Below are 27,852 nucleotides of genomic sequence, written 5' to 3'. Positions count from 1 at the left end.
GGTATTTATTTTTTAACTTTTCAGTTTATGCATGTTTTATTGGCAGTATTTTTTGAAAACAATACTAAAATACAACAATAATAGAGTTAAGTATTGTATATGTTAACACAGCTCGTGACATCAGAGAGCTACAAAAAATAGTCACACACAATTTTAAGTACCTAATATCTTAGTTGCATTCAAAAAGGTTCAAATCTCTTAATACCAATTATCATGATGATTTTCTTAGTCTACAAATATTCCTTAATGAACTGTGTACCGGTCCTATGATGTAAGTCAGATGTTGTACAATGTCTATTGTCAACTGTTTCAATCACATTTTTTTTCTAAAATAGTGTCTGAGGGTAATAATGGTGTAATTACAAACTGAGTTTCTGGCTGGTTTATTGAGCTAGCCAGGCCGGCCGTTGGGTCTTGCCCTTGGCTCGGTAGCGCAGAGTAGTCATTGGTATCCCATGATGTCTGGCACATGCCCTTATACTCTGGAATCTCCCTGTCTTCAGGTCCAGAAGAGCTTGCTCTAAAACGCTTGGTGAGTAGCGTTTGTACAGTGGAGGGTCATGGAGGCTCATTTTACTATAATCATTTCGTTGATTGTTGACATCTAAAATAACAAAGACAAAGTAAGAAGTAAATAAAAAATTAACTTTTAGCGAATTTCCCTATAGGGAAGTAGCTATTACCGTAGGTGGCACGGTAAGACCTAGGCCTGGGACCGATTTACTTTTTCATTTTGATGTCCCCAGAGGCCAAAAATACCATTTGTTCGAATTTTTATATATGTTTATATATGTATATATATATATATATATATATATATATATATATAGATTTATATATACAGGGTGACAAAAAAGTCCGGAAACGGCTTGATATCTTTTTAACTCAATTCGTTTGAAAATTCAAACTTTTCACATCAACTTATATGTATGATAACTACTTTTTGCAAGCATTACCATTTTTTGAACTCTACCAGGGGACGACCCATGAGGAGTAGGTACATAATCTTGAATGTGTAAGCATAGGTTGATATGTACATCATTTTAAAGGTCTGGTCAAGTGGAGTTCATTGCCGGAAACCGCGTCAAAAAAGGTTCATCCGTTACAAAATGGCGGCTGTCCGGAATATACCTGCAGAGGCCTTAGTATTGGTAAATACTCATATTCAACATTAGCCGGGAAATCTGAAACACGGTTAAATTTGTTTTGAAGATTTTATAATATTAGTCTATGAGCTAGTTGACTTTAAAATACAGTTTCAGCTCTCAAGCTAATGTTTAATACGAGTATTTACCAATACTAAGGCCTGTGCGGGTATTTTCCACAAGAACTTTGGACAGCCGCCATTTCGTAACGGATGAACCTTTTTTGACGCGGTTTCCGGCAATGAACTCCACTTGACCAGACCCTTAAAATGATGTGCATAACAACCTATGCTTACATTAAAGATTATGTACCTACTCCTCGTGGGTCGTCCCCTGGTAGAGGTAAAAAAATTATAATGCTTGGAAAAAGTATTTTCATGTAAGTTGATGTGAAAGGTTAGAATATTCTAACGGTTTTATTTAAAAAGATATTTAACCGTTTCCAGACTTTTTTGTCACCCTGTATATATATATATACGTCCGTGAACGCGATAACTTGAGTAATTTTTGTCAGATTTTGATGAAATTTGGTTTAAAAGTGTAAGGTGGGATAAACTTGAATGAGTTCGCGAACCAGCATGATCGGACCATGGGAACGGGGTTTTACAGGGGGTTTTATGAGGTAAAAAATGGTTTTTCTCATTTTTGACCCTCAAAACACAAAATTTCCCAATTTCTCTCTAGACCTTATTAAAGAGCTTAAAAAAACAAATAATTTAGTATATCAAAGTGTTTTTGTACAATTATTGGTAGCGGAGAAAATTTAAAAAAATGTAAATTTAAAATTCCCTTGTTATTCTTATGGAGAAAATTGTAAAATGTTGTCGTTTGCTTGTTTATGGATATATTTTGATAAAACTTGGCAAATTTATTTATTGTTTACTAAGCTATTAATATTTTACTAAAAAAACCCCACTTTAACAGTTTCCTTGTAGCAGCAAACCTAGGTACTCGTTAAACCTTATCCTATATATTAAAACGAAACAGGGTTTTTTTATTTCACGATTCTGAATCAACCACTTGACGGATTTTTATGATTTTTGTGTTGAAAGAAAGATAATTTTGAGAACTAGGGAATGTCGAAGCCATAATTTTAGTTTAGGGTTTCAGTTTTTTAGAAATTAAGTTTTAATTTTCAAAAAGTCTAGCAGCCGACGGACGAGTTAAAGTCGTTTTAGTGGTGGTTTAACTAACAGCTGGTTTCTAACTGTCATTGAAATGTTTATGTTACAAGTTGTTTGTATACAAAAATATTGATCGTCAGAGTTTGCTTAAACACTATTTTACTTTTAAAATGCAGTTTATTTTCTACCGTAAAAGATCTATATTATGTTATCAGGAGATTGTGTAATTTTGAACTAAACATTTTAAACGTATAATCAAGTTTTTTCATAAATACAATCCGTCTAGCCTAAGTGTAAGTGCTTAATCCTTTAAGATATAAGTGGTTTACTGTTGATACATCTTTTTCTAGAAGTTTGAATATAAGTATGACTGCATACAGTACACATTTTATTCGTAATGAAAATGTCAACCGGTGTAGTAGGTCTCCAGAAAACTGACCAGTAAGCTGCAGGGTGTCAGTAGAAACCAAAATCCATTCATACCATATCATAACTATCCCAGTAGTACTGTATGATTCAGAAATTTAAAAAAGTGGTACATTCCAAAAGTAGACCAAAAGGCTTGAATCTCGGATGGGCTGGGCAGGCTTTGCATGGCGGAGAGAAGATACTTCAACTTTTAAAAGTGTATTCCAAGGAGTACTACAAGGTAGACGACCACTTGGAAGACCAAGTAATGAAAGACATCTTCAGACTGGTATCTTACTGTCTTCCTGTCATCCAGAAATGGCAGGGGATAGAAGAGAACGGGGAGGCAGGATCATTTTAGAGGTTTTAGTGGCCAAGGTGGTAAAATAAGGTACGGTAAGTGATAGTAGGCCTATGCAGTGGAAGGTGGTATGTAGCTACTGTACTCAAAGCCAGTGTGTGTGAATCGGCCACCAAGTTGTAAACTAGCTGTTCTGAATCATATTCAGTTTTAATTGACTACTCGATTCCCGTACGTAGGACGGGCTAACATCTCGTTTTATTTAAATAGATTCAATTGAAAATCAATTCCGACAAATGGAAATTCGCTTAGTCGGCAGGTTTGCTGCGGCGAGGGTATTTAAATTAACGGTCTCAAAGAACTTGTTTCCATACTATTAACAAAATCTTCTGTGTTAAATGCTTACAGTTTGGGGGTAAAATAGCTCTTTTTCCAAAGGAGCTAAAGAATAAACTGGAGTCGAGGACATCACGGTTACAATTTATTAGATTACAAATTCGTCCATTGGTTTTACCAAAGAAATCAAAGTCAAAGTCCTTTATTCTGCCAGATTAACACAAATTTTGCATTGGTCAAGTCTAGCTAATAAAATTACATTTATTTATTTTGAAATTAAATAAACTAGGTTTTGGCCCATCTTATGTACGGGAACCAATTGGTAGCCTAAATTAAAACTGAATATAATTCAGAACAGCTAGTTTACGTGCAGAAGAAACATTCTTGCAGTTTTGACAATGAATACAAACCCTTTAATAAGTTTTTTATTAATTGGTCATAATAGATGAAAATCTTGTAAACAAATATCACGTGAACAACATATAAATCATCATATAATTTTACAATAAAACGTAATTGTGTTGATTTGAATAGCCTTGAAGTAAGATTGGCGGTTGATTCACACACACTGGTTACTGGTTTGAAACACAGTAGCTACGCTACCTTCCATTGCATATTATCAGTTTACATAGAACCTTATTTTACCTCAGTGGCCACTGAAACTTTAAGAGGATGATGGCTTCCCGTTTTCTTCCATCCCTTGCCTCTTATAATTTTGATCCCAGTCTGTAGAAGTCTTTCATTGCTAGGTCCTCCAAAGTGGCCGTCTTACTTGTGGTACTCCTTGGAATACATTTAATTTAAGTATATGTATCTCCTCTCCTCCACGCATAGACTGTCCATCCGAGCCTTTTACTTCTGGAAAGCACCCATGATATACCTGGGTGTTTAAACTTTTTTAGCTCTCTGTTCTTTCGTATCTCAACCACCGCTATCTTGAAATGGCCTGTATATTTTCTCTGCACTCTATTCTCAAACCCAGCAATAAGGTTTTTTGGTTCTTTGTTCAGGGCCCAAGTTTCTGAACCATACAGTAGGCCTACTACTGGGATAATATGGTATGGTATGAATCAAATTTGGTTTCTACTGACACACTGCAGCTCATTGGATAGTTTTCTAGAGACCTACCACTCCAAAAATTTACATTTGCTTTACCAAAGCAAAAATATGGTATGCCGACATAGTTCTGACATTATCAAATAAACCGTCCATACCTATCCTTTAAATAAATGTCACTACAGTAATTGCTCAAATAAATATTTAAACAAAGAAAAGTATAAACAATGACAGATATAATATATATATACAATCTTGGTCTTCGGGGTTCGACCGCGTCCTCAGTGCAATCAACTCACTGACCTACAACACAGCCCGCTACATAGCCAAGATGTTGAGTCAGGATGTAGGAAAAACTTCAATAACACACATCAAGGATTCCCGGCATTTTATAAACATAATACAATCCATCAAACTTGAACCTACCGACATTTTAGTCAGTTTTGACGTAGTTTCTCTGTTCACAAAAATTCCCCTGGATGATACTGTTAAAATAATACAAGAACTGTTACCAGAAGATTTGGCTAAAATTGTAGAGTTGTGTCTTCGCTCCACATATTTTTATTTCGATGGGAGATTTTATGAACAAATAGATGGAACACCTATGGGATCACCACTATCACCAGTTGTAGCCAACCTGTTTATGGAAAACTTTGAAAATAAAGCCCTGGATACCATAGATCTAAAACCAAAGGTCTTCTTACGTTTTGTGGACGACACTTTTGTGATTTGGCCTCACGGAAAACACACCTTGGACAAATTTCTCCAACATTTAAATTCTATTAACCCAAAAATTCAGTTTACAATGGAAGTAGAAGACAACAGGAAGTTACCATTTCTAGACGTTTTAGTAATTAGGAAGCCAGACGGTAGCCTAGGCCATTCCGTACATAGGAAGAAAACTCACACAGATCTTTACCTTCATGCTGAATCGCATCATCACCCGTTACAGAAGACTACAGTTCTTAACACTTTGGCAAATCGAGCGTTCAACATTTCGGATTCAGAGAACAAAAATCAGAGAATCTTCATTTACTCAAAGGGCTACAAGAAACAAGATATTAAGAAAGCTATAAATAGACAGGGAAAATCAAGAAAATCTACAGAACAGCAAGGAAAGAAGGATTATGCCATTTTACCTTACGTCAAAGGCACGACAGAAAGAATAAGCAGGGTTTTGAAAAAACACAACATAAAAACAGTATTTAAACCTCCAACAAAAATAAAACAATTTTTACGTCCCACCAAAGAAAAATTTCCACTACAAGTTTCTGGAGTATATCATATAAAATGTAGCTGCGGCAGATGTTATGTAGGTGAAACTGGCAGATTGGTCTTGACTAGATTAAAAGAACATATAAGATGCACAAAACTTCTGGATGTAGAACATTCGGCAATTGCTGACCATTCCTTCCAAACTAAACATGCAATACAGTTTGATAATGTAAAAGTTTTGGCACATTCCGATAAGTATTTTGAAAGAAAGATTCTAGAAGCTATAGAAATTAGGAAACATGCTGACAATTTCAACAAAGATAACGGAATAGATTTAAGTAATACATGGAATCCGATTTTAAGTAAACTAAAAATACAGAGCAAAACGGATATTCAACATTCCCCGCACGCCAGAGAAAGCAGAGAGTGTTCTAGAAGCGGCCGGAGTCCAGTGGAGCTGGAACGGAGTGGAAAGTTCCAGAACACCACCACCATCAAGAGGGTAATAATAACCTACGAACCCGGCCCACCTGTGCCAGTTGAGTTCTGTACTACGGTGATAGTGCTCGCTCACCCTGAAGATGGCTGACTGTTATGTGGCCGAAACGTCGGTAGTTTCTGTACATAGTGTACATAGCCTAAGGACGCGGGGTCGTACCCCGAAGACCAAGATTATATATATATAAGTGACGACCGTGGAAACCTATCCATGAAGACAGATATAATAGTTTATTTTGAAATTGATGTTTTGTTAAAATAATATTCATTTAGAAAAAAAACTTGTCACCTGGTAGAAGAAATTTAAAAAAGTAAACCCGCTAGAGACCTAGTGACATAATTTTTCTATGTTTATTATCCATTCCGTTATCTGTTCTAATATCCGTGATAATTACCCACCCTCATTGAATCAATGTACAATTTCCCATTATTCATTTATTCAAACTATAAGATATTTAGATGAAATAAAAGTGATATTTTGGATAGATCAGCACACCCAAACGTAACCACACATGAACAGTGAACACAGGCCAAACAATGTTTTAAATTTTACAAAAGGATAGTACCGGTAATACTACTTGCAGTAACTTAGGGGAGCCTACCAGTAGACCGACAAGATACTTGGTCGTCTGGCCACTAGACCGTCTTTTTTAAACAAACAGATAAATACTGAAAACCAGTACGTCAACAAGTTATTTCGTTACCGACAAAACCACTTGCTCGTCTTTTAAGTGGGGGTAGGGGACAGAGGGGGAGGAGCTAACCGGGATTACCCAGGAGTTTGAGGCGCTTCTCATGGTCAAACCACGTCGCTCGAGGCTAGAAGCCAGTATTGCCAACCGAAAGTACTAGCTCCGTCGAGCAGTACACACGCGGCATGTTTGTTTATGCAATCCGCCGTCCGAAGTTTGTCGTACTGTAGTTATTGGCGCGCTATTGTAAGTTTCTATGGCAACCGTCCCATGACCTTGTCCTCGGTCTCGCACATTCCTCTGCCATTGTGTTATTTAACTGCATCGGAAGTTGAGACTCGCTTATTTCCATTGACTATTGAGTCAAATAACAATTTTATTCGGGGTTTTTGATAGTTTGTTTGGATAAACCTACGTACCGTATATTGTAGACTTAAATTTGTAGTGTGGTAATATGGTACCGGTGTATAATTATGGGTATCATGGAGGTAAATTTACCTTGTGTATATCAACAAAGTTTAATATCTGAAATTAATCCGAACAATTCATAGTAGCCAACAGGCACAAAGTAGTATATTATGCAAGATGTAAATTTCAAACATGTGTAACAGTAAAGTAAGAAATATTCGCCCATGGTTGTTTAGGGTACTGCAACAGTAGTTCATTAGGATTGTCTATTTAAGTCTATTTAAGAAAGTTGTTATTAGGTGTATAAGTCGTTCATCAAGCGTCATGAGAAAGAAAATTGTTTATAGAAGTGAAAAAAATACACTTAATCAGAAGGTTGTGTATATAAAATATCTAGAAATAAAATTAGAGTTTTGTCTGTACATTGTTCAGAATTATGTATATTTCGGTTATGTTTGCATTTATACTTTAAAAAAGCTTTTAACGTGTTATCTCACTTTCTCTCTGTCTGTTTGTCATGACCCAGAAGGCATTTTACATAGTCTTTGCATGTAAAAATGAACAAGAGGTCTTCTCCTGAAATACGAATACGAAATACGATAGGGATTCAAATAGCTTCTTTTTGTATTCACTGCATTGGCGAGAGTGTATTTAGCCATTAAAATATGCATCGCTACACTTGAAATAACCTGACTGATGACGTTTAAAACCCAATTTTGTGCGATTTTTGTCAAGTTTTCTCCCTATGTCTACCACACACGTCTTTATCAAATACTAATCATCCGTTTGTAGAATACGACATCTATGAAATAACGAACATCTGTTTGGATGGATTATTTTATCTAGCTGTCACTGATATATTTACATTAAATGATGTTTACAAATACTGCAAACCATTTCCGATCACGTTCTGTAAGAAAATCCAAAACCAAGTGAGATTAAAAACGTTTCGCCTTACATAACGGATTTAATTAATTGCAAATGCAATCATTTTTAGGTACAAGCACATCACTATTAACTTAATTATCGTTGTTGTTCTATCTTATTTCTTACAGTCTTGTTACATTTAATTTATGTCATACCGTACTGTACAAGTTTTGCGTTTTCTGTCTGGATTCTGAAATGTTAGTTCATGCTATGAAAATTTTAACACATATGAGTGAACATTTTTTATCAAACCGTCATGAAATATTTACGCTTTACATTGTTTACGTTGCGATACTTAATTTACCTGTACTTTCATTAAGTTAAAGCATATTACATGTCATGATTAAATTCTGTACTTTTGTGTATACTGTGTATCTCTGTTGTGAACGCATTAGAGTGCATATTATTAGTGGATCACGAAAAAGACAAGAACACCTTTGTTAATAAAAATATCAAACGGAATAAAGTTTGCAATGGTGAACTAATTTATCCAGTGTGTGAAGTAGCTTTCAATTTTATCAATTATTTTTTTAAGATCTTCATACAAAATTTCCCAATATTATCTATTTCACATTTGATGCATTAAATAGACTTGAATTGAATCAACTCGTAGTATCCAGGCCCGTTTTTGACCCTGTTAGCGCCCTAGGCACAACTAATAGTAGCGCCCCTTTGCAAAGGGTGTCCACCGACCGGCAATCATGCGGGAATTTTATGAACCGGGAATTATGTGTGAATTTTGTATTTCTACCTGGAGTTTTCAAATTACCGTGATCGCGCATGACAACAGTTTCCGTGATCGCGGGAGACGATAATATGTCTACACTCGGCCGCGAGATATTCAGAATATTGCCACGATCACGGAAGACGATGATAATGTCCACACGACCGCGCGAAACAGCAAGAATTTTACCGCGATCGCGGAAGACGATGATGATCTCCACACAACTGCGGAACATGATTAACATTTTGCTGCAATCGCGGGAGATGATTACCATGTATACACAACCGCGGGAGACAGTTACGATGTCTACAGGACCGCGGGAGATACAATAATGATTTACACGGCCGCGAGGGACGATCGGAATTATGCCACGATCGCGCAAGACAATGATAATGTCCACATGACCGCGGGAAAAAATCAGAATTTTGCCTCATTCACGGAAGACGATGATCTCCATATGTCCACAGGGGATGATTACAATTTTTCCACAATCGCAGGAGAAGATTACGATGTCTACAGGACCGCGGGAGATACAATAATGATTTCTACACGGCCGCTAGGGATGATCAGAATATTGCCGCGATCACGGAAGACGATGATAATGGATGATAATGATCGCGGGAAAAGTTCAGTACTTTGCCTAATTTGCGGAAGAGAATGATGATCTCCACAAGACCGAGGGAGATGATAACCATTTTGTCACAATCGTGGGAGGCGATTAATTTGTTCACACGACCGCGGGGGACGATATAATGATGTCTTCACGTCCGCGAGGGGTGGTCAGAATTTGACCGCGATCTCGCAAGACGAAGATAATGTCCTTACGACCGCGGAAAAGATCAGAATTTTGCCTCATTCACGGTAGACGATGATAATCTCCTCACGACCGCGGTATATGCTCATATATTGCTTCGATAATGGAAGACGATAAATATGTCTAAACGACCTGACCGCTGAAAATAGTAAGAATCTCGCCGCAAACGCGGTAGACGATTACGATGTCTACACGGCCGCGAGGGATTATCAGAAGTTTGCCACAATCGCATGCAAACAACCACCAATTTTTTTTATTTTCCAAATTTTTGGCGCCCCCCAAAAAAGCCAATTGCCTTGCGCCCTAGGCACGTGCCTACCGTGCCTATTCGGTAAATCGGCCCTGGTATCTCATATTAGCAAATTTCCCTATAGGAAATAAACTATACTAGTTATTGTAGGTGGCACAGTAAAACCTTGACCCGGGAGCGATACGCTCATAAATAAAGACCTTATTTATTTTGTCATTTATAGTTTATACGTCATAGATAATGGGAAGGTAGATGGAAAATAAAACCGCATGACTGGTAAAAAGATAGCATAGGCTGAATATTTTTCATTTAATTATGTAACAAGTATCCTATAACAGTAATTAAAAGGATTTGAAAAAGACTGAATAAGTTATACATTACATACAAATCATCATTCAGTACGAGCAAAAAACCTTTTCAAATAGACCTACACTTTGATTTGTAATTTAAACATCATCTCAAAGATAAGTTTAAAATTAAAAAAATAATCAACCTTACAACACATTATAAGCCAACAAAGTAACTTTAGTAAGTTTAGAGGTTAACTGTAAGAAAGGACCATGAGGTCCTAAGTTCGCCTCAATAAAGAAGGATTTTCATTTCATTTCATTTCAAAGTAACATGAAACTTGAATGTGATGGACATAATATAGCCATAAATGATCACAACAGATAACACATTAAAAAAATAACTAAATCATTTTGAATAATAGTTCATTGAGTAAATATAAAAAATCAACATTTTAGAAAATAATGAATAATGAATATCCATTAAAGAAATAAAATTTCAACAATCAAAATAATTAAAAAAGTCTTCATATTAAATTTATTAACTGTTGTAGATAGTCGATGATGTTAAGTTGTACATTAGTTGTTTGCCATTGGTGAATTATCATATAACAGCGTAAATTGAATGTCTAACTTAAGTCTGATTATAAAGAAGATACAAAATTAATTGTGAACATGGATTGAAAATAGGCCACTTCAATTCATATTAGTAAACTTGTCGAGCTAGGTAGTTAACTCTGTTGATATAGGAGGCTAGATGCACACTCTTCAAAATTCAAAAAGGGTATTTGTGACGGCTCAAACGCCGCCAGCCCCCAATTTTGGCCACTGGCATTAACTTCACTTTTTACAAAAATCAGGAATAATACAGTATACTCAAATAACTGATTAGCAACATATATCAAAGTATTAGGAAATACAGGTTTCCTATGGATTCATTTTAGTAACGTTACAACATTCATCAGACAAAATTATATTATAAATCGTAACTCAGTTGAGAGGTGTATATGTGATCAGAGCTCGCAACCGTGACACATGCGCAACGCATGCGGTTGGTATCACTGCTGCGCAATGTTCAGAGTTTTTGATAGAGCGCAGCACTGAACGGTTAACATTCTTTTTTCTCCTCTACTTCCGCCTTGCCGGGTGGAGCCCATGCAACACTCTCAGTCGTTCTCCATCATGTGTCGTGAATAACTGACCGTAACCCTAGTGCGTCTCTCTCTCTCTCTCTCTCCCTTCGCGTTCGCGATGACCTTCTGGTATTATTATTATTATAACTATTAAAATGGATGTAAAAGTATCTAAATTGTAACAGTAACAGTATAGTGTAGTATAAAGTGTAATCCTTAAAAGTGTAATTGGCATCTAAATTTCTTTTGCTTAATAAACCATCGTTTTTCTGTAATCTTTTCAAACCTCGTTATTTACTCCAACACTTCCCACTGGGTGCCTTGATGAACAACGAGAGCTCGAGCTACATATGTTAGTTGTACAATTTATCTAATAACTATCTTACAATTTAAGATTACATTTTAAAATGATGCTATTTTGTTTTAATATTACACATATCCAGCCACGAAGCTATGTGTTCGTTAGTATGTGCCTTGAACGAGCCAAGAACCTTTTTCAAGCACGCTTTGTCAAGTTTGAGCGAATGTGACTGCGCACGCTTCTTAAATCTGCAACCCCCCCCCCCCCCCAACCCCCTCAGTTTCACACTTCAACCCCCACCATCCCCACATGGCGCTTCATCCCTTAAAGGTGTGCATACCCACTGATTAGGTATTGTAAAGCTATATGTGGACTGATACCAAATAACCATTCTTTAAAATTATATGTAACAATACGATACAATTGATTATACGCAATAATTGTAGACAACAGAAGTAAAATAATAAACGCTTGATGCGGCAAAATACTTGTTTATCAATACAAATGTACACATTTAAATCACACTTACATAGGTTATTTACTCAAAGAATATAGGGAATTATTATGAAAGGAATTAACCAGGAAAGTAAATATAGCCTACCAACCAGTTGGGAAATTATAGCAAATATACGTTAACCAATGGACAAACCAAGACGTTTGACTTTTTCCATTGTAAATGTACATAAATCTGCAGGGTAGGCCTGCAATGTTTTATTCACGTACTTATACAAGGATACAATACAGAGTAAATTGTTTCCTTGTACTAAAGTAATTGTACTAATTGTACTAAAAGTAAATTGTTTCATGATAATTTTAAGGATAGTAGGAAGCAATGACGAGTAATAAACAGTATTATAAAAGGTCAAGGTTCAAAACATTCTGTGATATATTGCTTAAGAAAGAGGGTTCTTTTATTAGCAGTGATAGAGATGTAGCCAATATTTTTAATGAATATTTCATTCAAGTTCCTGAAACAGTTGCTGCCTCATGTCAAGATCCCTCTCCTCAGTATCAGTTAGTCTATTCCCAATTTTTTAAGACAGTGAATAGCTTAAATTCTATTTTTTTTTTACCCCATCACTGAGCATGAAGTTGCAAAATTAACTAGTTCTCTTTCCCCGCACAAAAGTACAGGTGATGAGTTCCTTTCTGCAGCTATTATTGAAATATATGTGACGAGATCACTCCAGTTTTAACAGAATTGTTCAATTTAAATATTGCTAGTGGTTGTTTCTCTGACATCTTAAAAATTGCCACAGTAGTTCCCATATTTAAGAAAGGAGATAAGTGTAACGAAGAGAACTACCGTCCAATATCACTGCTTCCTATGCTTTCAAAATTACTAGAAAAATTAGTTAAAAATAGACTCACTGGATTTTTAGATAACAATAGATTTTTTTCACCAAATCAGTTTGGATTTAGAGAAGGCCTTAGTACAGAGTTAGCACTTCAACACTTTTTTACAAACATTTACGGAAACTTAAATAGCACAACTCATAATAAAACAGCTGGTTTGTTCTTAGATATTAGTAAGGCATTTGATACTATCGATCATGTTTTGCTCTTGAACAAACTAGAATCAGCAGGGATAAGAGGTGTACCACTTTCATGGTTTAGGTCATATCTTTCTGGGAGGAGGCAGCTGGTTAAAATTAAGAAGAGCAAAAGTAGTATCCAAAGTATTAACTTGGGTGTTCCCCAAGGATCAGTCCTTGGTCCTATTTTATTTTTAATTTTTGTCAACGACTTGTGCAGTGGTCTTTTGAATGGATGCCTAACAGCCTTTGCTGATGATACAGCATTGTCATATTGTGCAAGCACTTTAGATGAGCTTCATGACATAATGCAGGATGATCTACATAAAATATTACTTTGGTTCAGTTGCAACAAACTCTTTGTCTAAATGTTCCTAAAACAATCTTTATTAATTTTTCTTTATCTCAGTCAAACGTTTTTAACGCACCTTTAATTTTCCATAAAACAGATTGTAATAAAACTAGTTGCTTATGTGATTCTATAAAACAATGTAATGTTACCAAATATCTAGGTGTACTTTTGGATGAAAATCTATCATGTAAGATGCACGTAAATAATTTAAAGAATTTATTACGTTACTCACTTAGATCTTTTTTCCACCTCAAATACTGCTGTCCTCTTCCCATCTTAAAACAGGTTTACCATTCTTTAATCAATTCTAAGCTTGAATATGGAATTTCTTTGTATGGAGGTGCCTATGTGTCGAATTTAAAATCTTTAATAACTTTACAGAAGAAATTTGTCAGATTAATATGTAATGTAAATTTTTATTCTCATTCTCTACCTTTATTTGTAAGTCATAATATCCTTCCCTTCAGATATTTATATATTTTTAAAGTATTTACTATATTTTTCAAATTAAGTGGTAATGCAGGACCAAAAGTTGATAACATTCACAATTATTCAACTAGACAAACTGCACATAACATTCTACGTTTACCCATACCAAACTGTACCCTGTTTAAGAAGTGTTTTATTTATTTATCAATTGAAATTTTTAATGTCATTCCTGTTTCTGTAAAGCAGAGTAGGTCATTTAGTGTTTTTAAGAAATCTTTGAAAAAGTGGCTATTAACCAAGTCATATGATGAAATATAACAGTTGTATTCTTAATCCTATACTCTAATACGAGCAATGTTTGCTTGTATGTATGTATGTATGTATGCTTGCTTGCTTGCTTGCACCAAGATCTCGAAAACGGCTCCGACGATTTTCTTCAAATGTTGTAAATAGATTATTTTTGGCCTAAAAACGAGTTTACTACAGTTACAACTGCCAACAAAAATCTAATTACGTAGAAAAATGAAACTGAAAGTCACATTTTTTTAACATTAGTCTTATGGGTTGCTAAGTAACCATGTTGGAAGAATTAAATAACAAGGAAAAAGTAAACAAAAGACTTGTAAGTTAAAACATGTGTTCATAAAGGCATCTACCCACAGTATACTAGAAATTACAAAATACAGTACAAAAGCAAAAACATCAGTTGTTACTATTAAGCAAAGATTATGCTGAAGATTACTGGATACAATGTTTGTAGTAAAGGCTAGCAGTGCGGAGTGTAGGAAGCGTCTGCGGCAGTTGGATTAATGTATCTAAAATACTCAAATGCTACGGTTAGATTCCCCATCCTTATGGAACAGCTGAAGCCAATTTTATTGGTAGTTCTGTCCGGTTTTCTGTAGATGTCGTGTTTGTCTACAATCTGTTTCTATTATTTTAGGGTTAGTTTCTCATTATTTGTGTCTCACTGTTTGGTTATATAGCTAATGGACGAGTTATTGTTTATGATTAGATAGTTTTATTTGGTTAAACTAGGGTTTAAATTACTGAAATAACAAGAAACAAATTGTAAACCAAACACGACATCTACAGAAAACCGGGCGGAACTAACAATAAAATTGGCTTCAGCTGTTCCATAAGGATGGGAAATCTACTAAGGGACTATGTTTTATCATGTTCTATCCATGCTTAAATCCTAAGAAAAGGGTAAAATATTTATGTAGTATGAAATTATGGAAAAGTGGTAGGCCTATGTCAATTATTGTATGAGCTTTATGCAAGCACATACTTTGGTAACTATATATCTCAACTCTAGAACGGTAAAAAGTGTATTACTATATCACTAGCTCGAAAAAAGTCGAATATATTTTATTCTTATTGTGGCCAACTTTGTTTAAAATCTAGAGTCGACTCAATCCGATTGGATTGTATTATGTCATTATGCATTATGGCAAAACTAATACTGAAATAAATAATTACAAAACTAATACTGAAATAAAAATTTTGCATTATGCACATGTGGTTAAAAGTCACATGTTTGTGATTAACGTATCAACAATAGAGTTTTGTTTGTAAACATCTTGCCTCAAAAAATTCGTTACTAGATGGAAATGTACTCAACAAAAAATCTGAAATCATGAAAAGAGGACGACCACCAAATAGAAGTTTGAAGAAGTTGGGGAATTTCTTTAAAAGTCACAAAGCTGATGAAGACCAGGTAAGTTATAAAATATATACCTTTATTAATTTAATTACATACATTAAATCCGTGTGGTATGTCATTACTAGCTTACACCACGAATACAGAAATTGGAATAGAGTTGCTTATTTTATATTTCTCTATAGCTCATTGTGTGAGGTACATTAAAAAGTTAGATGACAATTTACAATTTTGTGAACATCATTACATTGAAATAGTTATATTTTGTTTAGGATGGATTAAAACAATTCTATAAAGGTAGGATAACTAAGGAATAAACTTATTTGTTTAATTAAAAAATTTGAATTCTTAACTTTTGTCCAATTTACTGGTCATTATGGTTAAATAAATATAATGATGTCAGTTCCTCTAATAAATTTTAGTAGTTAGGCTAGCTCATGAGGAGTTTAAGGTAAGTTTTCAATACTTCAAAACCTGTAGATAAGAATGGTTTTGTATGAGCTAGCATCCAATTATAAATTTGTAAAATCTAATATCATTCAGGAATTTGTTCTATTGAAATAGCAAGAGTGTTTCAAGCAGAAAGTTTGTGCCTTTTTCACCCAAACAATAGAGAAGCAGGCTGTAAGTTGAATGTGACATGGTGGGGAGACCGTCTTGAGCATTGTCCTACACACAAATATCTTAGTGTAGTGTAGTCTTACTTCGGTCCAAAAAGAGCTTCATATCACGGACACGAGTTCTGGATGGATCACTCTCAGAGCAATCGGATGGAAAGGTGGGAGGCCAACCCTCCCATACCAGCCAGGGAGGAACTGGCTCCTGGTGGATGCCTTCATTACACGGTGTGGAAGACTCAAGACCGAATCAGGGTCGAGGTACCAAAATGCAAGACAAACATGCAGAAATGGGTCTCTTAAAAGACGAAGAAAACGTCTTGTGTGCGTGTGGTGTTGTTCAGGATCCCGGCCATGTACTGATGTCCATGCCTAGACCACATTAGATTACCTTTTACAAGCGAATGACAAAGCCATATCGGTAGCTAATTTCTGGAAAAGCGAAGTCTGATTTCCGGACACGGAAAGTAAGTAAGTACCTAGCATTGTGGAGGAAGAGGTAGGCTATAGGGTTAGTTACCATTTTTTACGACCTTTAGAAAGGAGCTTAAATTTTCTTTCTTTGATCAAACATTTTTTTTTATTTCAGGCTGCAAAAGAACCTGATCCTGAAGGACCTGAGGGGTCTGGTGTATGTGTCTTAGAAGTTCAATCTGAACAAAATGTGAGTCTTTATTATCATCTCAACCGTATTATTAATGTAAAATTATTCAAAAGTATTAATTTATTTAGTTTATAAATATTATTTTGTGATAAATTAATAATACCAATAACTAATAAAGTAGGTAAGTAATCAGTCACCAATTTTACGATCTTTGAAAAATAGCTTACACTTAGATACAATTAAAATTACCTTTCAACAAGCATAAAAGACAAATATTTAAATTTCAGGTCACAAATGGAGTGCGCATGTTACCAGATCAATCAGATGAAAATGTGAGTATGAGTAACTATACCTAAACCGCATTGCCACAGTAGGCTAAATAATTTTAAAAAGTTGAACCATTCTTTTTGTGGTTAATTCATATTTGAAATTACATTTAATGTACTGTAGAAAAGTATGAGTTTGGTTCAAACAGAAAATTTAAAAAAATATTCTAATCACGCAAAAAAATCTGTCATTATTGTTATTGTATGCGGTTAAAAATTGCATTACTCGATTTTTGGACAGTGTAAATGCCTTATGTACCTAAAGACCGGAATAGAAAAGATAACTTTTGCAAAAAGTAACCATTAATGGTGGATATAGGTTAGAGGATCATCATATATTTTCATGAGTCTTTACTGTTGCTAGTAAACAAATAGACCTACTGGTATTGTTTGTTGAAGTTGTTATACATTTATTTTTATTTTCCATTATGATAAATTATTATTCTTATTCTGGTATTGGAGTATGCCAAGAGTAAGTATAACGCAACAAGTGTAGATAGGAATATATTCTAAAATTGGCCAGGTGATGCTTCAATTTTTACTCTCAGTAGACTAGGATACAAATGTTGCAGTATTACAAATTAACACAACCTTAATACAGATTTTTTATTTGTACAGCTGATGACTTCCAACAAACCCATTAGATGTGCAAAGATAAGGGCTCTGGAGATAATTTCTGATGTAAGTGCTCAAATAAGTCAATCTATGGTGGAAGAAAAGGTAAATTATTTTGAGCAAAGAAGAATGTCAGAAGACAGCCAGGCTCGTGCCACTCGCCTTGAGGAACAGCGACAAAGAGACGCCAACCGCAGGGCTGCCGAGGAGGAGGACAAGCGAGCACGACGCCTCGAAGAACAGCGGCAAAGAGACGTCAACCGCAGGGCTGCCGAGGAGGAGGACAAGCGAGCACGACGTCTCGAAGAACAGCGGCAAAGAGACGTCAACCGCAGGGCTGCTGAGGAGGAGGAGAATCGAGCACGACGCCTCGAAGAACAGCGGCAAAGAGACGTCAACCGCAGGGCTGCCGAGGAGGAGGACAAGCAAGCACGACGCCTTGAAGAACAGCGGCAAAGAGACGTCAACCGCAGGGCTGCCGAGGAGGAGGACATGCGAGCACGACGCCTCGAAGAACAGCGGCAAAGAGACGTCAACCGCAGGGCTGCCGAGGAGGAGGACAAGCGAGCACGACGCCTTGAAGAACTCCGACAAGCAGCCACTATCCGCAGAGCCGCCGAAGAAGAAGACGAGCGTGTTCGACGGCTTGAAGAACTGCGGCAAGCAGCCGCTATCCGCAGAGCCGCCGAAGAAGAAGACGAGCGTGTTCGACGGCTTGAAGAACTGCGGCAAGCAGCCGCTATCCGCAGAGCCGCCGAGGACGAAGACGAGCATGTTCGACGTCTTGAAGAACTGCGGCAAGCAGCCGCTATCCGCAGAGCCGCCGAAGAAGAAGACGAGCGTGTTCGACGGCTTGAAGAACTGCGGCAAGCAGCCGCTATCCGCAGAGCCGCCGAGGACGATGACGAGCGTGTTCGACGTCTTGAAGAACAGAGGCAAAGAGATGCCAACCGCAGGGATGCTGAAGTGGTAGACGAGCGTGCTCAACGCCTGCGAGAACAGCGTCGTCGTACAGCTGAAATACGACAGAATTCTGAGCGTAACCAACTTCAATCCTATAAAGCCGCTGCCTCAAGCCTCGTAGAGTACAGCAATTTGGGAATGTTTGACATCGCATGTGTTCATTGTGGTGCTGTTCATTTTTTAAAAGAGAGAGTGCAGAACAGAATTCACCCTAATTCATTTGGTGACTGTTGCCTTCATGGTCGCATTGAACAACCTGCGCCAGAGTTTCCCAATGAATTGGCATTGCTGTACACAAAACAACACAGACTAGCCAAACAGTTCCACGATAAAATTCGAAATATTTCTGCCTGTTTTGCTTTTTCTTCATTCAATGTTGCTGATGACAGGACTTTCAATAGTAAAGGTATTTATACATTTACTGCTGGTGGACAAGTGTATCACAAGTTAAATTTGGCGGCTCAGCCAGTCAGCAACAGTGAGGGTGATTTGGAAAGACCTAGATATGGCCAAATGTACTTCATTGATCCGGAAACAGCCGTTGCAGAACGTATGAATGAACCAATGAATCAAGGCATCAATCAAGAACTAATACAGATTTTAGAGGAGATAATGAGAAGTCAAAACCCATTTTCACAGGCTTTTACGATGATGAGGGAGATAGTTGAGGAAAACAATCAACGTGCTGAAGCTCTTGGTGTCCAACCACCCCATGTCCACCTCCTGTTTGCTGAACGTGCAGGTAAAATAATACTGTTTTCTCGAATCACAATTATTTTGTATGTTATTTGTAGTTGCTGCAAAAATATAAAATCAGAAATATAAAATAAACAGTAACTAAACATAAAACTTATGCAAACTTATCAAGTAAGTTGTCTTGTGTTTGTTACTCCTCGATAAATATGATGACTCTGAAGGGAAATTTAATTGAAGGGTCGCCACAACCAGTGCCGGATTTACCACTAGGCCGATTAGGCCGCGGCCTAGGGCCGCAAGCAAAAGGGGGCCGCAGAGGATTGGGAAAAACATTTTTTAGATAAAATTAATAACAAATAATTTATTTTAAATCACAGGTGACCGTAATGATGTCTCCGCGGACCGAGGGAGATGTTCACGATTTTGCCGCGGCCTCGGGTGCCTGTGATGATGTCCCGTGATTGCGGCCCGCGGGAGACGTTCACGATTTAGCCGCGGCCGTGGGTGACGGGGATGTCTCTTTATGATCACAGCCCGCAGGAGACGTTCACGAATTAGATGCTGTATAGAGTTGTCAATGATGATGTCCCCGTGATTGCGGCCCGTGTGCGGGAGATGTTTACGATTTCGCCGCGGTCACAAGTGTCGATGATAATGTCCCCGTGATTGCGGTCCGCGGCAGATGTTCATGATTTCACCGCGGCTGTGAGTGTTGATGATGCATCCCCGTGATTGCGGCCCACGGGAGATGTTTTTTTTTCATTCTTTATTTTGTAATTTCATTAAGAATAATACAATGGCGTCATGTTAACGATTTCGCCGCGGCTGGGGGTGTCCATGTGGATGTCCCCGTGGTGGCTTACCGAGGAGGATGTTTACGATTTCGGCACGGCCGTGGGTGACAATGATGAAGTCCTCATGGTCACAGTCCACGGGAGATGTTTTTAACACGACTTTGCCGCGATCGCAAGTGTCGATGATGATGTTCCCATGATTGCGGCCCGCGGCAGATGTTCATGATTTCACCACGGCTGAGAGTGTTGATGATGATGTCCCTGTGATCGCGGTTCACGGGAGTTGTTAACGATTTCGCCGCGGCTCGGGGTGTCAATGATGAAGTCGTCATGATCGCAGTCGACGGGAGAGGTTTTTTAACACGACTTTGCCGCGATCGCAAGTTTCAATTATGATGTCCCCGTGATTGCAGCCCGCGGGAGATGTTCACGATTTTACTGCGGTCCCGGATAACTATGATGGCTTTGACTTGGTTTAGGAGAGATGTCCATGATTTCATCCAGGATCACGGGTGTCGATGATGATGTCCCCTTGATGTATAGGAGATAGTCACTATTACTTCCACGATCGCAAGGAATTTTCACCACAGGGGGAGTAATTTGGCCTAGGGCCGCAAGTACCCTAAATCCGGCACTGGCCACAACTAACGTTTTGCTGCAATCTCAGTACTAAACTCTGAAAACTTCCATATAAGCATAAGTAAGCGCGCCGTAGCCTTTTTTATTTCCTTTCTCTTCTCTTCTCCGTAGCTTTCTATATTGCATGTAAGAATAACTACAACAGCCTGTTAAAATAATAATACCCCCGCCGCAGCAAACCTGCAGACTAAGAGAATTTCCATTTGCCTGATTAGATTTACACTAAAATGTCTCCTGAAAAGTATCACATTTATTCCCTATTTTAATAGATTAGTTTAACGTACTTAGGTTTGCTGCAAAAAGATGTTTTGTGGTAAAATGTTAATAGTTTAGTAAAAAATGAATGTATTTTACAAATTTTATCAAAATATGTTCATAAACAAGCAAACTAAAACAGTTGACTTATTCTCCATAAGAATAACATAGGAATTTTAAATTTACAATTTTTTGGAATTTTCTCCGTAACCATTAGGCGCACGTAACCAATAACGCTTCAATATATTAAATTATTTGTTTTTTTAAGCTCTACAAAATGGTTTGGAAAGAAATTATGAAATTTTTTGTTTTTAGGGTAAAAAACATATTTTTATTTGTGTCATTTTTCTCTTAGAACTAAATAACGATTAAAGTTAAGATTTTTTTGTTTTTCATATCATTAATTTACGATGTTTACTTTTAGGCGATGATCCCAGGCGATTCAACTCACCAACTTATAATGAAGTTGCTGCTGTAATTACATTAAATGCAGACCAAAGTATCCCGGAAAATGAGATGGTTATTAAGGAGCGAGGAAAACAGTTAATAACGCTCAAGAACATTGACAGCCGAGTAGAACCATTCACCTACCCTCTCCTCTACCCAAAAGGAACTTTTGGGTTTACTGTAGGGCTTCCTCTTAAAACGCCTTATGCAAGCCGTGCACACATGACGAGGATGGAGTTGGCTCAATACAGGTTAGCCTTTCGTCCAGAACAAGCCAAGGCTCTTCCTCCTGAACCATTGCTAGAGGGATTAGATCTAAGGTCGATTGGATTTAATGCTCTCCACTTTGGTGGTAGACTGTTTCAACAGTACGTCGTGGACACATACATCCGTGTTGAACGTGATCGTATTCAGTGGATCAAATACAACCAAAAGAAACTTCAAGCTGATCAGTATGTAGGAGTAACACATTTTCTAAATGAATTGGCTGAAAAGAAAAATGCAACAGTTGCTGAAAAACTGATTTTACCATCATCTTTTCCCGGATCAACGAGATATTTCACTGAACACTTTGAAGACGCTATGGCAATTGTCCGAAGGTTTGGCTCTCCAGACTTTTTTATCACAATAACGTGCAGTCCAACATGGCCAGAATTAAAAGAAGCTGCATGTATTGAGCTCTCTGATGGTTCTAAACTACAACAGTTCGCCCAAGAAAGACCTGACATTGTGGCTAGGGTAGCCAAATTGAAATTTGACAGCATAGTTGAAGATATCAGTAAGAAACAGATTTTTGGGAAGTCTTCTGCTTTTGTTTACACTATAGAATTTCAAAAACGAGGATTACCCCACCTACATCTTCTTGTCATCATGGCAAATGAAGACAAACTCCGGTCTCCAGAGGAAGTAGACACTTTCATTTCGGCAGAAATTCCTAATGATGACCCAGTTCTAAGGGAGTTGGTCCTCAAATGGATGATTCACAATCCATGTGGCGAAATTAATCCGTCTGCGTCATGTATGGAGAATAAGGGTGGATCAGCTAAATGCCGCTTTGGATTCCCCAAAGCTCATCAAGAGTTTACGTCAATTGTTGACAACAAAAAACCGAATTACAAGAGACGGTATGACCCACAACTGGATCCAAATAACCCAGAATTTTCTCACGTCCATGCGGTGTACCGCAAAAACAGTGATGGACAAAAAGTTACACGGGACAATAGACATGTTGCTCCATACAATGGCTATTTACTGAAGAAATACATGTGCCACATAAATATCGAGTATGTTGGTAGTGTTAGAGCCGTTAAGTACCTCTATAAATACATTTATAAAGGGCATGACTGCGCAAATGTAAAAATTGTTGAAAATGTGGCCCGAATAATGTATAATGAAGCAGAAACATTCGTTGAGGCCCGTTATATTTCGCCCCCTGAAGCATGTTGGAGGCTGGCTGGAAATGAAATCCAAAGGAAAAGCCATTCGGTGCAACGTTTGGACATCCATCTAGAAGGTCAGTACCGTGTGGGAAACATTGAACAGACACAAGAAGATGTAGCGGACACTGGCCTGAAAGGGTCCACCTTAGAGGCGTACTTTAAACACAACTCTAAACTTCACATAGAAGAAGAGAATGGGAATGAAGTAATCTACTACTTCTACTGGCAGATGCCAGAAAAGTACAAATGGTTAGGCAAAACAAGTGAATGGGTGGTACGACAGCGAAGCTCAAAAACGATTGGAAGGATCCACACTGTGAACTTGGTGGCCCAACCTGAACTTTATCACTTAAGAATGCTCCTCTTCCATACCAAAGATGCCAAAAGTTTTGAAGACCTTAAATTTGTAAATGGGACTGCCTATTCCACTTATAAACAAGCATGCCTAGCAAAAGGCCTTACATATGATGACCAGCAATGGATTGATGGGCTGCGGGAATCCGCTTTGTCAAAGATGCCGAGTGTCATGAGGACACTCTTTTGTCAAATCTTGATTCTCGGATCACCAGAAAACCCTAAACGTCTCTGGGATATGTTTAAGGACGAGTTGGCAGAAGATTTTCTTAGAGAAGCAGAGATTTCTGGAACCCCTCTAGAAGATTCTTACAACAGAGCATATAGAATCATAGCTTACAAGCTAAATACTGAAGCTACAGAAGGTAATAATCAACTTATAAATATTACTTATTACAAAACTTAAATTAAGTTTATTTTGAGTGGATACCCCTTCAAAATGTATAATATATTTATTTATATTTTATTTTAAATGATAATATCTTTCTCTTAAACTGACAGCGAGTAGGTTAGCCATGCCGATGGTCAATGAATGTTGTCTATTGGTCTACCAAAGTTAAATATCAATCTTTAGTGAATTACTTCAACATATCATACATAATACCATATCAATATTCAATTATTTTAATGTCTTTAAAAGTCATTTCAAAATAATGATCAAAGATGATCTAATACAGTCCTTACTATACTATATATAATACGAGTAAAGTTTGAATACTTGTCCACTCGATCTGGGAATCGGCCCTAACAAAATCGTTTATATTTACGGAATAACTAAGTTCTGTGCCAAAAATAAGTTCTAGACCAGTTCTAAGTTCTAGTGGTATAGCCAGGAAAAATCTATTTTCGCCATAATATGAGTGCAAACTTTTGAAAATTTAACATGGGCCTTATGAGAAAACATTCCGCCATTGTTGTCATTTTGTTTACATTTTAAGACATAAGATGACGTTCTGTACCCACGGGCACCTCAGCTTGCCCATGCTATTTGTAGCATATGTTTAAACAGACCAAAAGGAAATAACAATGTGTGTATACAGAGCAAAGAAAATTAACATTCAGATTATACCATTGAGCATATTATACTATAACTGAAAAACCAATTTCTGTCAATGTCGAGTGCGGTAGTTAAATTAATGAGAGGATGGAATAATCTTTAATTAGCTTTAACTTATACACCTCCTTTTATATTTATTGGGTAGTAGATTTCTGCTAAATTTATTTCAACTTAACTATTATTTCACGTGCAATTTCACTACATTCCCTATTGTAATGAATCTTCTAATATAAGTCATGCAGTAAATGATCACAACACTCATGAAGGCTTACCGTATTATTGCCCATAAGCTGAATACTGAAGCTACTGAAGGTAATTCTTTCTCATAGTATCAATAACAATAACATACAATTACTTTTGATTAACTGATTCTATGGCTTAAATTTCAATTCTAACATTGGAAGCGCACTAGACTTAGGCTTCACATAAGTTCTAAAATATGAGAAACTAACCCATACTAATTATGTACAGAATTGAAAATGCTAACTTATTATTAAATTAAATATTTAGCATTTGTTACTGTGACTCATTAGTAGATTACTTGACCATAAACTTTATTAACATTGTGAAACGTTTATATTTTTTAATGTCATTTATGATAATTGTAAAATTAGAGTGTATAATTGTTCAAATTTTATTAAATATAAGTGTGAAGCAAAATAAAAATAAAAAATATGGAATGAATATTATAACAAATTAAAATAAGAGAAAGCATTAGACTAAAATAAATTATACTACATGTTTTAATAATTATGATTTTGTAAAAAGTGAACTCAAAATAATTATTTATTTCAGGCCGAAACTTCCAATTTTGGGTGGAAAACTATGGTATGGATGACATTCAGAATTTTCAAGACGAGGGAAATGAAGAAACCCACAATGTCAGCGAATTAGAAGCCATTGGTCGCAGACAATATAGCAATTTGAATAACGAACAAAAAGACTTTGTTGATGCTGTTATGGAAGCAATAGAAGACCCGATGAGTTGCATCCCCAAGTGTTTTTTCCTCGATGGACCAGGAGGTACAGGGAAGACATACGTGTACAATACCCTCTACCATCTAATTCTTGGAAAAAATCTTAATGTAAAATGCATGGCATATACCGGCATTGCATCAATCTTGCTACCTGAAGGACGTACTACCCATAGGACTTTTGGTCTAAAAGTTCCATTGACTAGCGATTCTAAATCATCAATTCAGCCAGGCACTCAGAAGGCCCAAGAACTGGCAGAAGTAGACGTATTTATGATGGACGAAGCACCAATGCTACCAAAATATGGCCTAAGTTGTGTTGACGGACTCCTGCGAAGCTTAGGAAACAGAAACTTGCCTTTTGGAGGAAAAACTATGATCCTAGGAGGAGACTTCCGCCAATGCCTTCCAGTCCAGCCTAGAGCAAATCGATCTGAGCTGATCGACCTTTCTGTAAAACGTTGCAGTATTTGGAAGTTTTTCAAGCTCTTCTCTCTTCATCAAAACATGAGAGTCAATCTCGATGAAAGTGCATTTGCTGGATATCTCCTTCAACTTGGAAATGGAGATTTGCCCACCAACAATGACTGTGAAATAAATATTCCCGATGACATTATTTCAAATGGAAATATTGTTGAACAAATATATGGCGATTGCCTAGCCAACAGAGATTACAATGCTATGAGAGATAGAGCCATCCTTGCACCTTTAAATAGAGATGTTGATAATATCAATAACGAGATCATCCAAATTATCCCTGGACAAGAAACAATTTATAAAAGTTTTGATTCAGTAAAAGATGAACCTGATGGAGCTCTCAAATTCCCAACTGAGTTTTTAAACTCAATTGAAATATCAGATTTACCACCTCATGAACTCCGACTAAAAAACAACGTCGTTATAATGTTACTCAGAAACCTAGACGTGACGGAGGGTTTATGCAATGGCACAAGACTGATTGTCACGGAGTTGTGTCCGAACATTATTAAGGCTAAAATAATTACTGGCAGTCATTCTGGTCGAGATGTACACATTCCAAGAGTCACTCTGGATTCGAGCAAGTGTCAACTCGGATGTTCGCTGCAAAGACATCAGTTTCCAGTTCGACCAGCTTTTGCTATGACCATCCATAAGTCTCAAGGCCAAACCTTTCAGTCTGTTGGTGTTGTGTTAAACAACCCCGTATTCATGCATGGGATGCTCTATGTAGCTTTCTCCAGAGTACGAACAAGAAACTCTTTAAAAGTTGTTTTGCCATCTAGAGACAGAAAATTAACTAAAAACGTTGTTTGGATGGAAATATTCAGATGAACAATATTGAAAATGTTAGTTCATTTTGGTCTATGTAATTAATATTTAAATTTGTACCATAATAACTAGCTTACCTTACTTGAAATTATTTAGTTTGGATTAAATAGTTTGTTGACTTAATTGTCGATAATCTGAAGAATATAGTCAAATTAGAATCTAGAGCAGAGGTAAAATATGTAATTGTATTATATCCTATTTTACCACAGTTGAATGCTTATCACCATTACATTTTTATAGTTTAAAATTGGTTTAAAACTGACTAATTTGAATTCCTATGTGTTTGTTATGTTATTTGTTTTGGTCTATAAAAAACAATCGTATAAACAATTTGTAGTTTTCATGTTTTTACAATAAATGCAGCCTCAGTCTGTAATATTAATTGTAACTACTGTGATATTTTTCTTTGTTTGTTTAAGAAAACTATTTGGAAAAGTGAATTGAGATGTTTACAGTTCTTGTGTGGAAATCCTTAGAACTTAAATTGCAATATTATAGCATGCCATGTTGTCTATACTCAACTACAATGTAGCCAAATTAGGATGTTTTTATTTTTTTGAAAAATAAATCACAATATTTTATTGTTTAAAGATGGAATAAATTACTATATTAATTTACATGAGAATCATCAATTTTGCTTAAAAAACAAAGTCAACTACAATATTACTATTATAACAGACTGATAAACAATTATGTTTTTGATAGATGACATTGAACAAATATTTCTCTCAGAGTAAATACTAATGATTTCCCGAGCAAAGCTCGGTCCCCAGGTACTAATATTAGTAAGTCATGTAGGCCAGTAAAAATAGGTTTTTGCCAGGAAATAATTCTTGGAAAGCTGGAAATCGTTTTAATCCTTTTTTTTTTATGTAAAAGTAAAAGGATTTGAAGTTTGTCCCATTTTTCCAGGTGAGCTTCTGACCTGGGACCACAAAAACCTTGAAATGTAGGGTTGTTTTTTAGTTTTTACTAAAACGTCAAAGAACCCTCCAGCCTACAGAAAAACACATAATAAAGGAATCGTAGAGTATAAAATTACGCATCCATTGAGTATCTGGTGATAATATCAAACCAATAATAAGTTATTTGTAGTAATTTAAATAAAGTTATTGAGCGGAGCGAGCGAAGCTCTTATACGTCGACTCTTATGCATTTCGTAATAC

The 27,852-nt window shown here is 36.6% G+C and overlaps 1 protein-coding gene across 3 annotated transcripts in view; it reads right to left on the bottom strand.

Moving 5' to 3' along the window:
• LOC128983000 (protein abrupt-like) overlaps positions 1 to 27,852 on the bottom strand; it is a 93,386-nt gene continuing 65,534 nt past the window's right edge. For all 3 annotated transcript variants that reach the window (XM_054402116.1, XM_054402117.1, XM_054402118.1), the window contains one exon: positions 1 to 604. In XM_054402116.1, coding sequence (XP_054258091.1) covers positions 384 to 604 — 221 coding nt within the window. In that variant the 3' untranslated portion in view covers positions 1 to 383. The remainder of the gene's footprint in view (positions 605 to 27,852) is intronic.

The sequence above is a fragment of the Macrosteles quadrilineatus genome, unplaced genomic scaffold (assembly GCF_028750875.1).
Source record: "Macrosteles quadrilineatus isolate MER2022 unplaced genomic scaffold, UCM_ALF_1.0 Scaffold_1__1_contigs__length_201487025, whole genome shotgun sequence".
Taxonomy (NCBI): domain Eukaryota; kingdom Metazoa; phylum Arthropoda; class Insecta; order Hemiptera; family Cicadellidae; genus Macrosteles; species Macrosteles quadrilineatus.
This window is presented reverse-complemented; position numbering and strand designations above follow the sequence as displayed.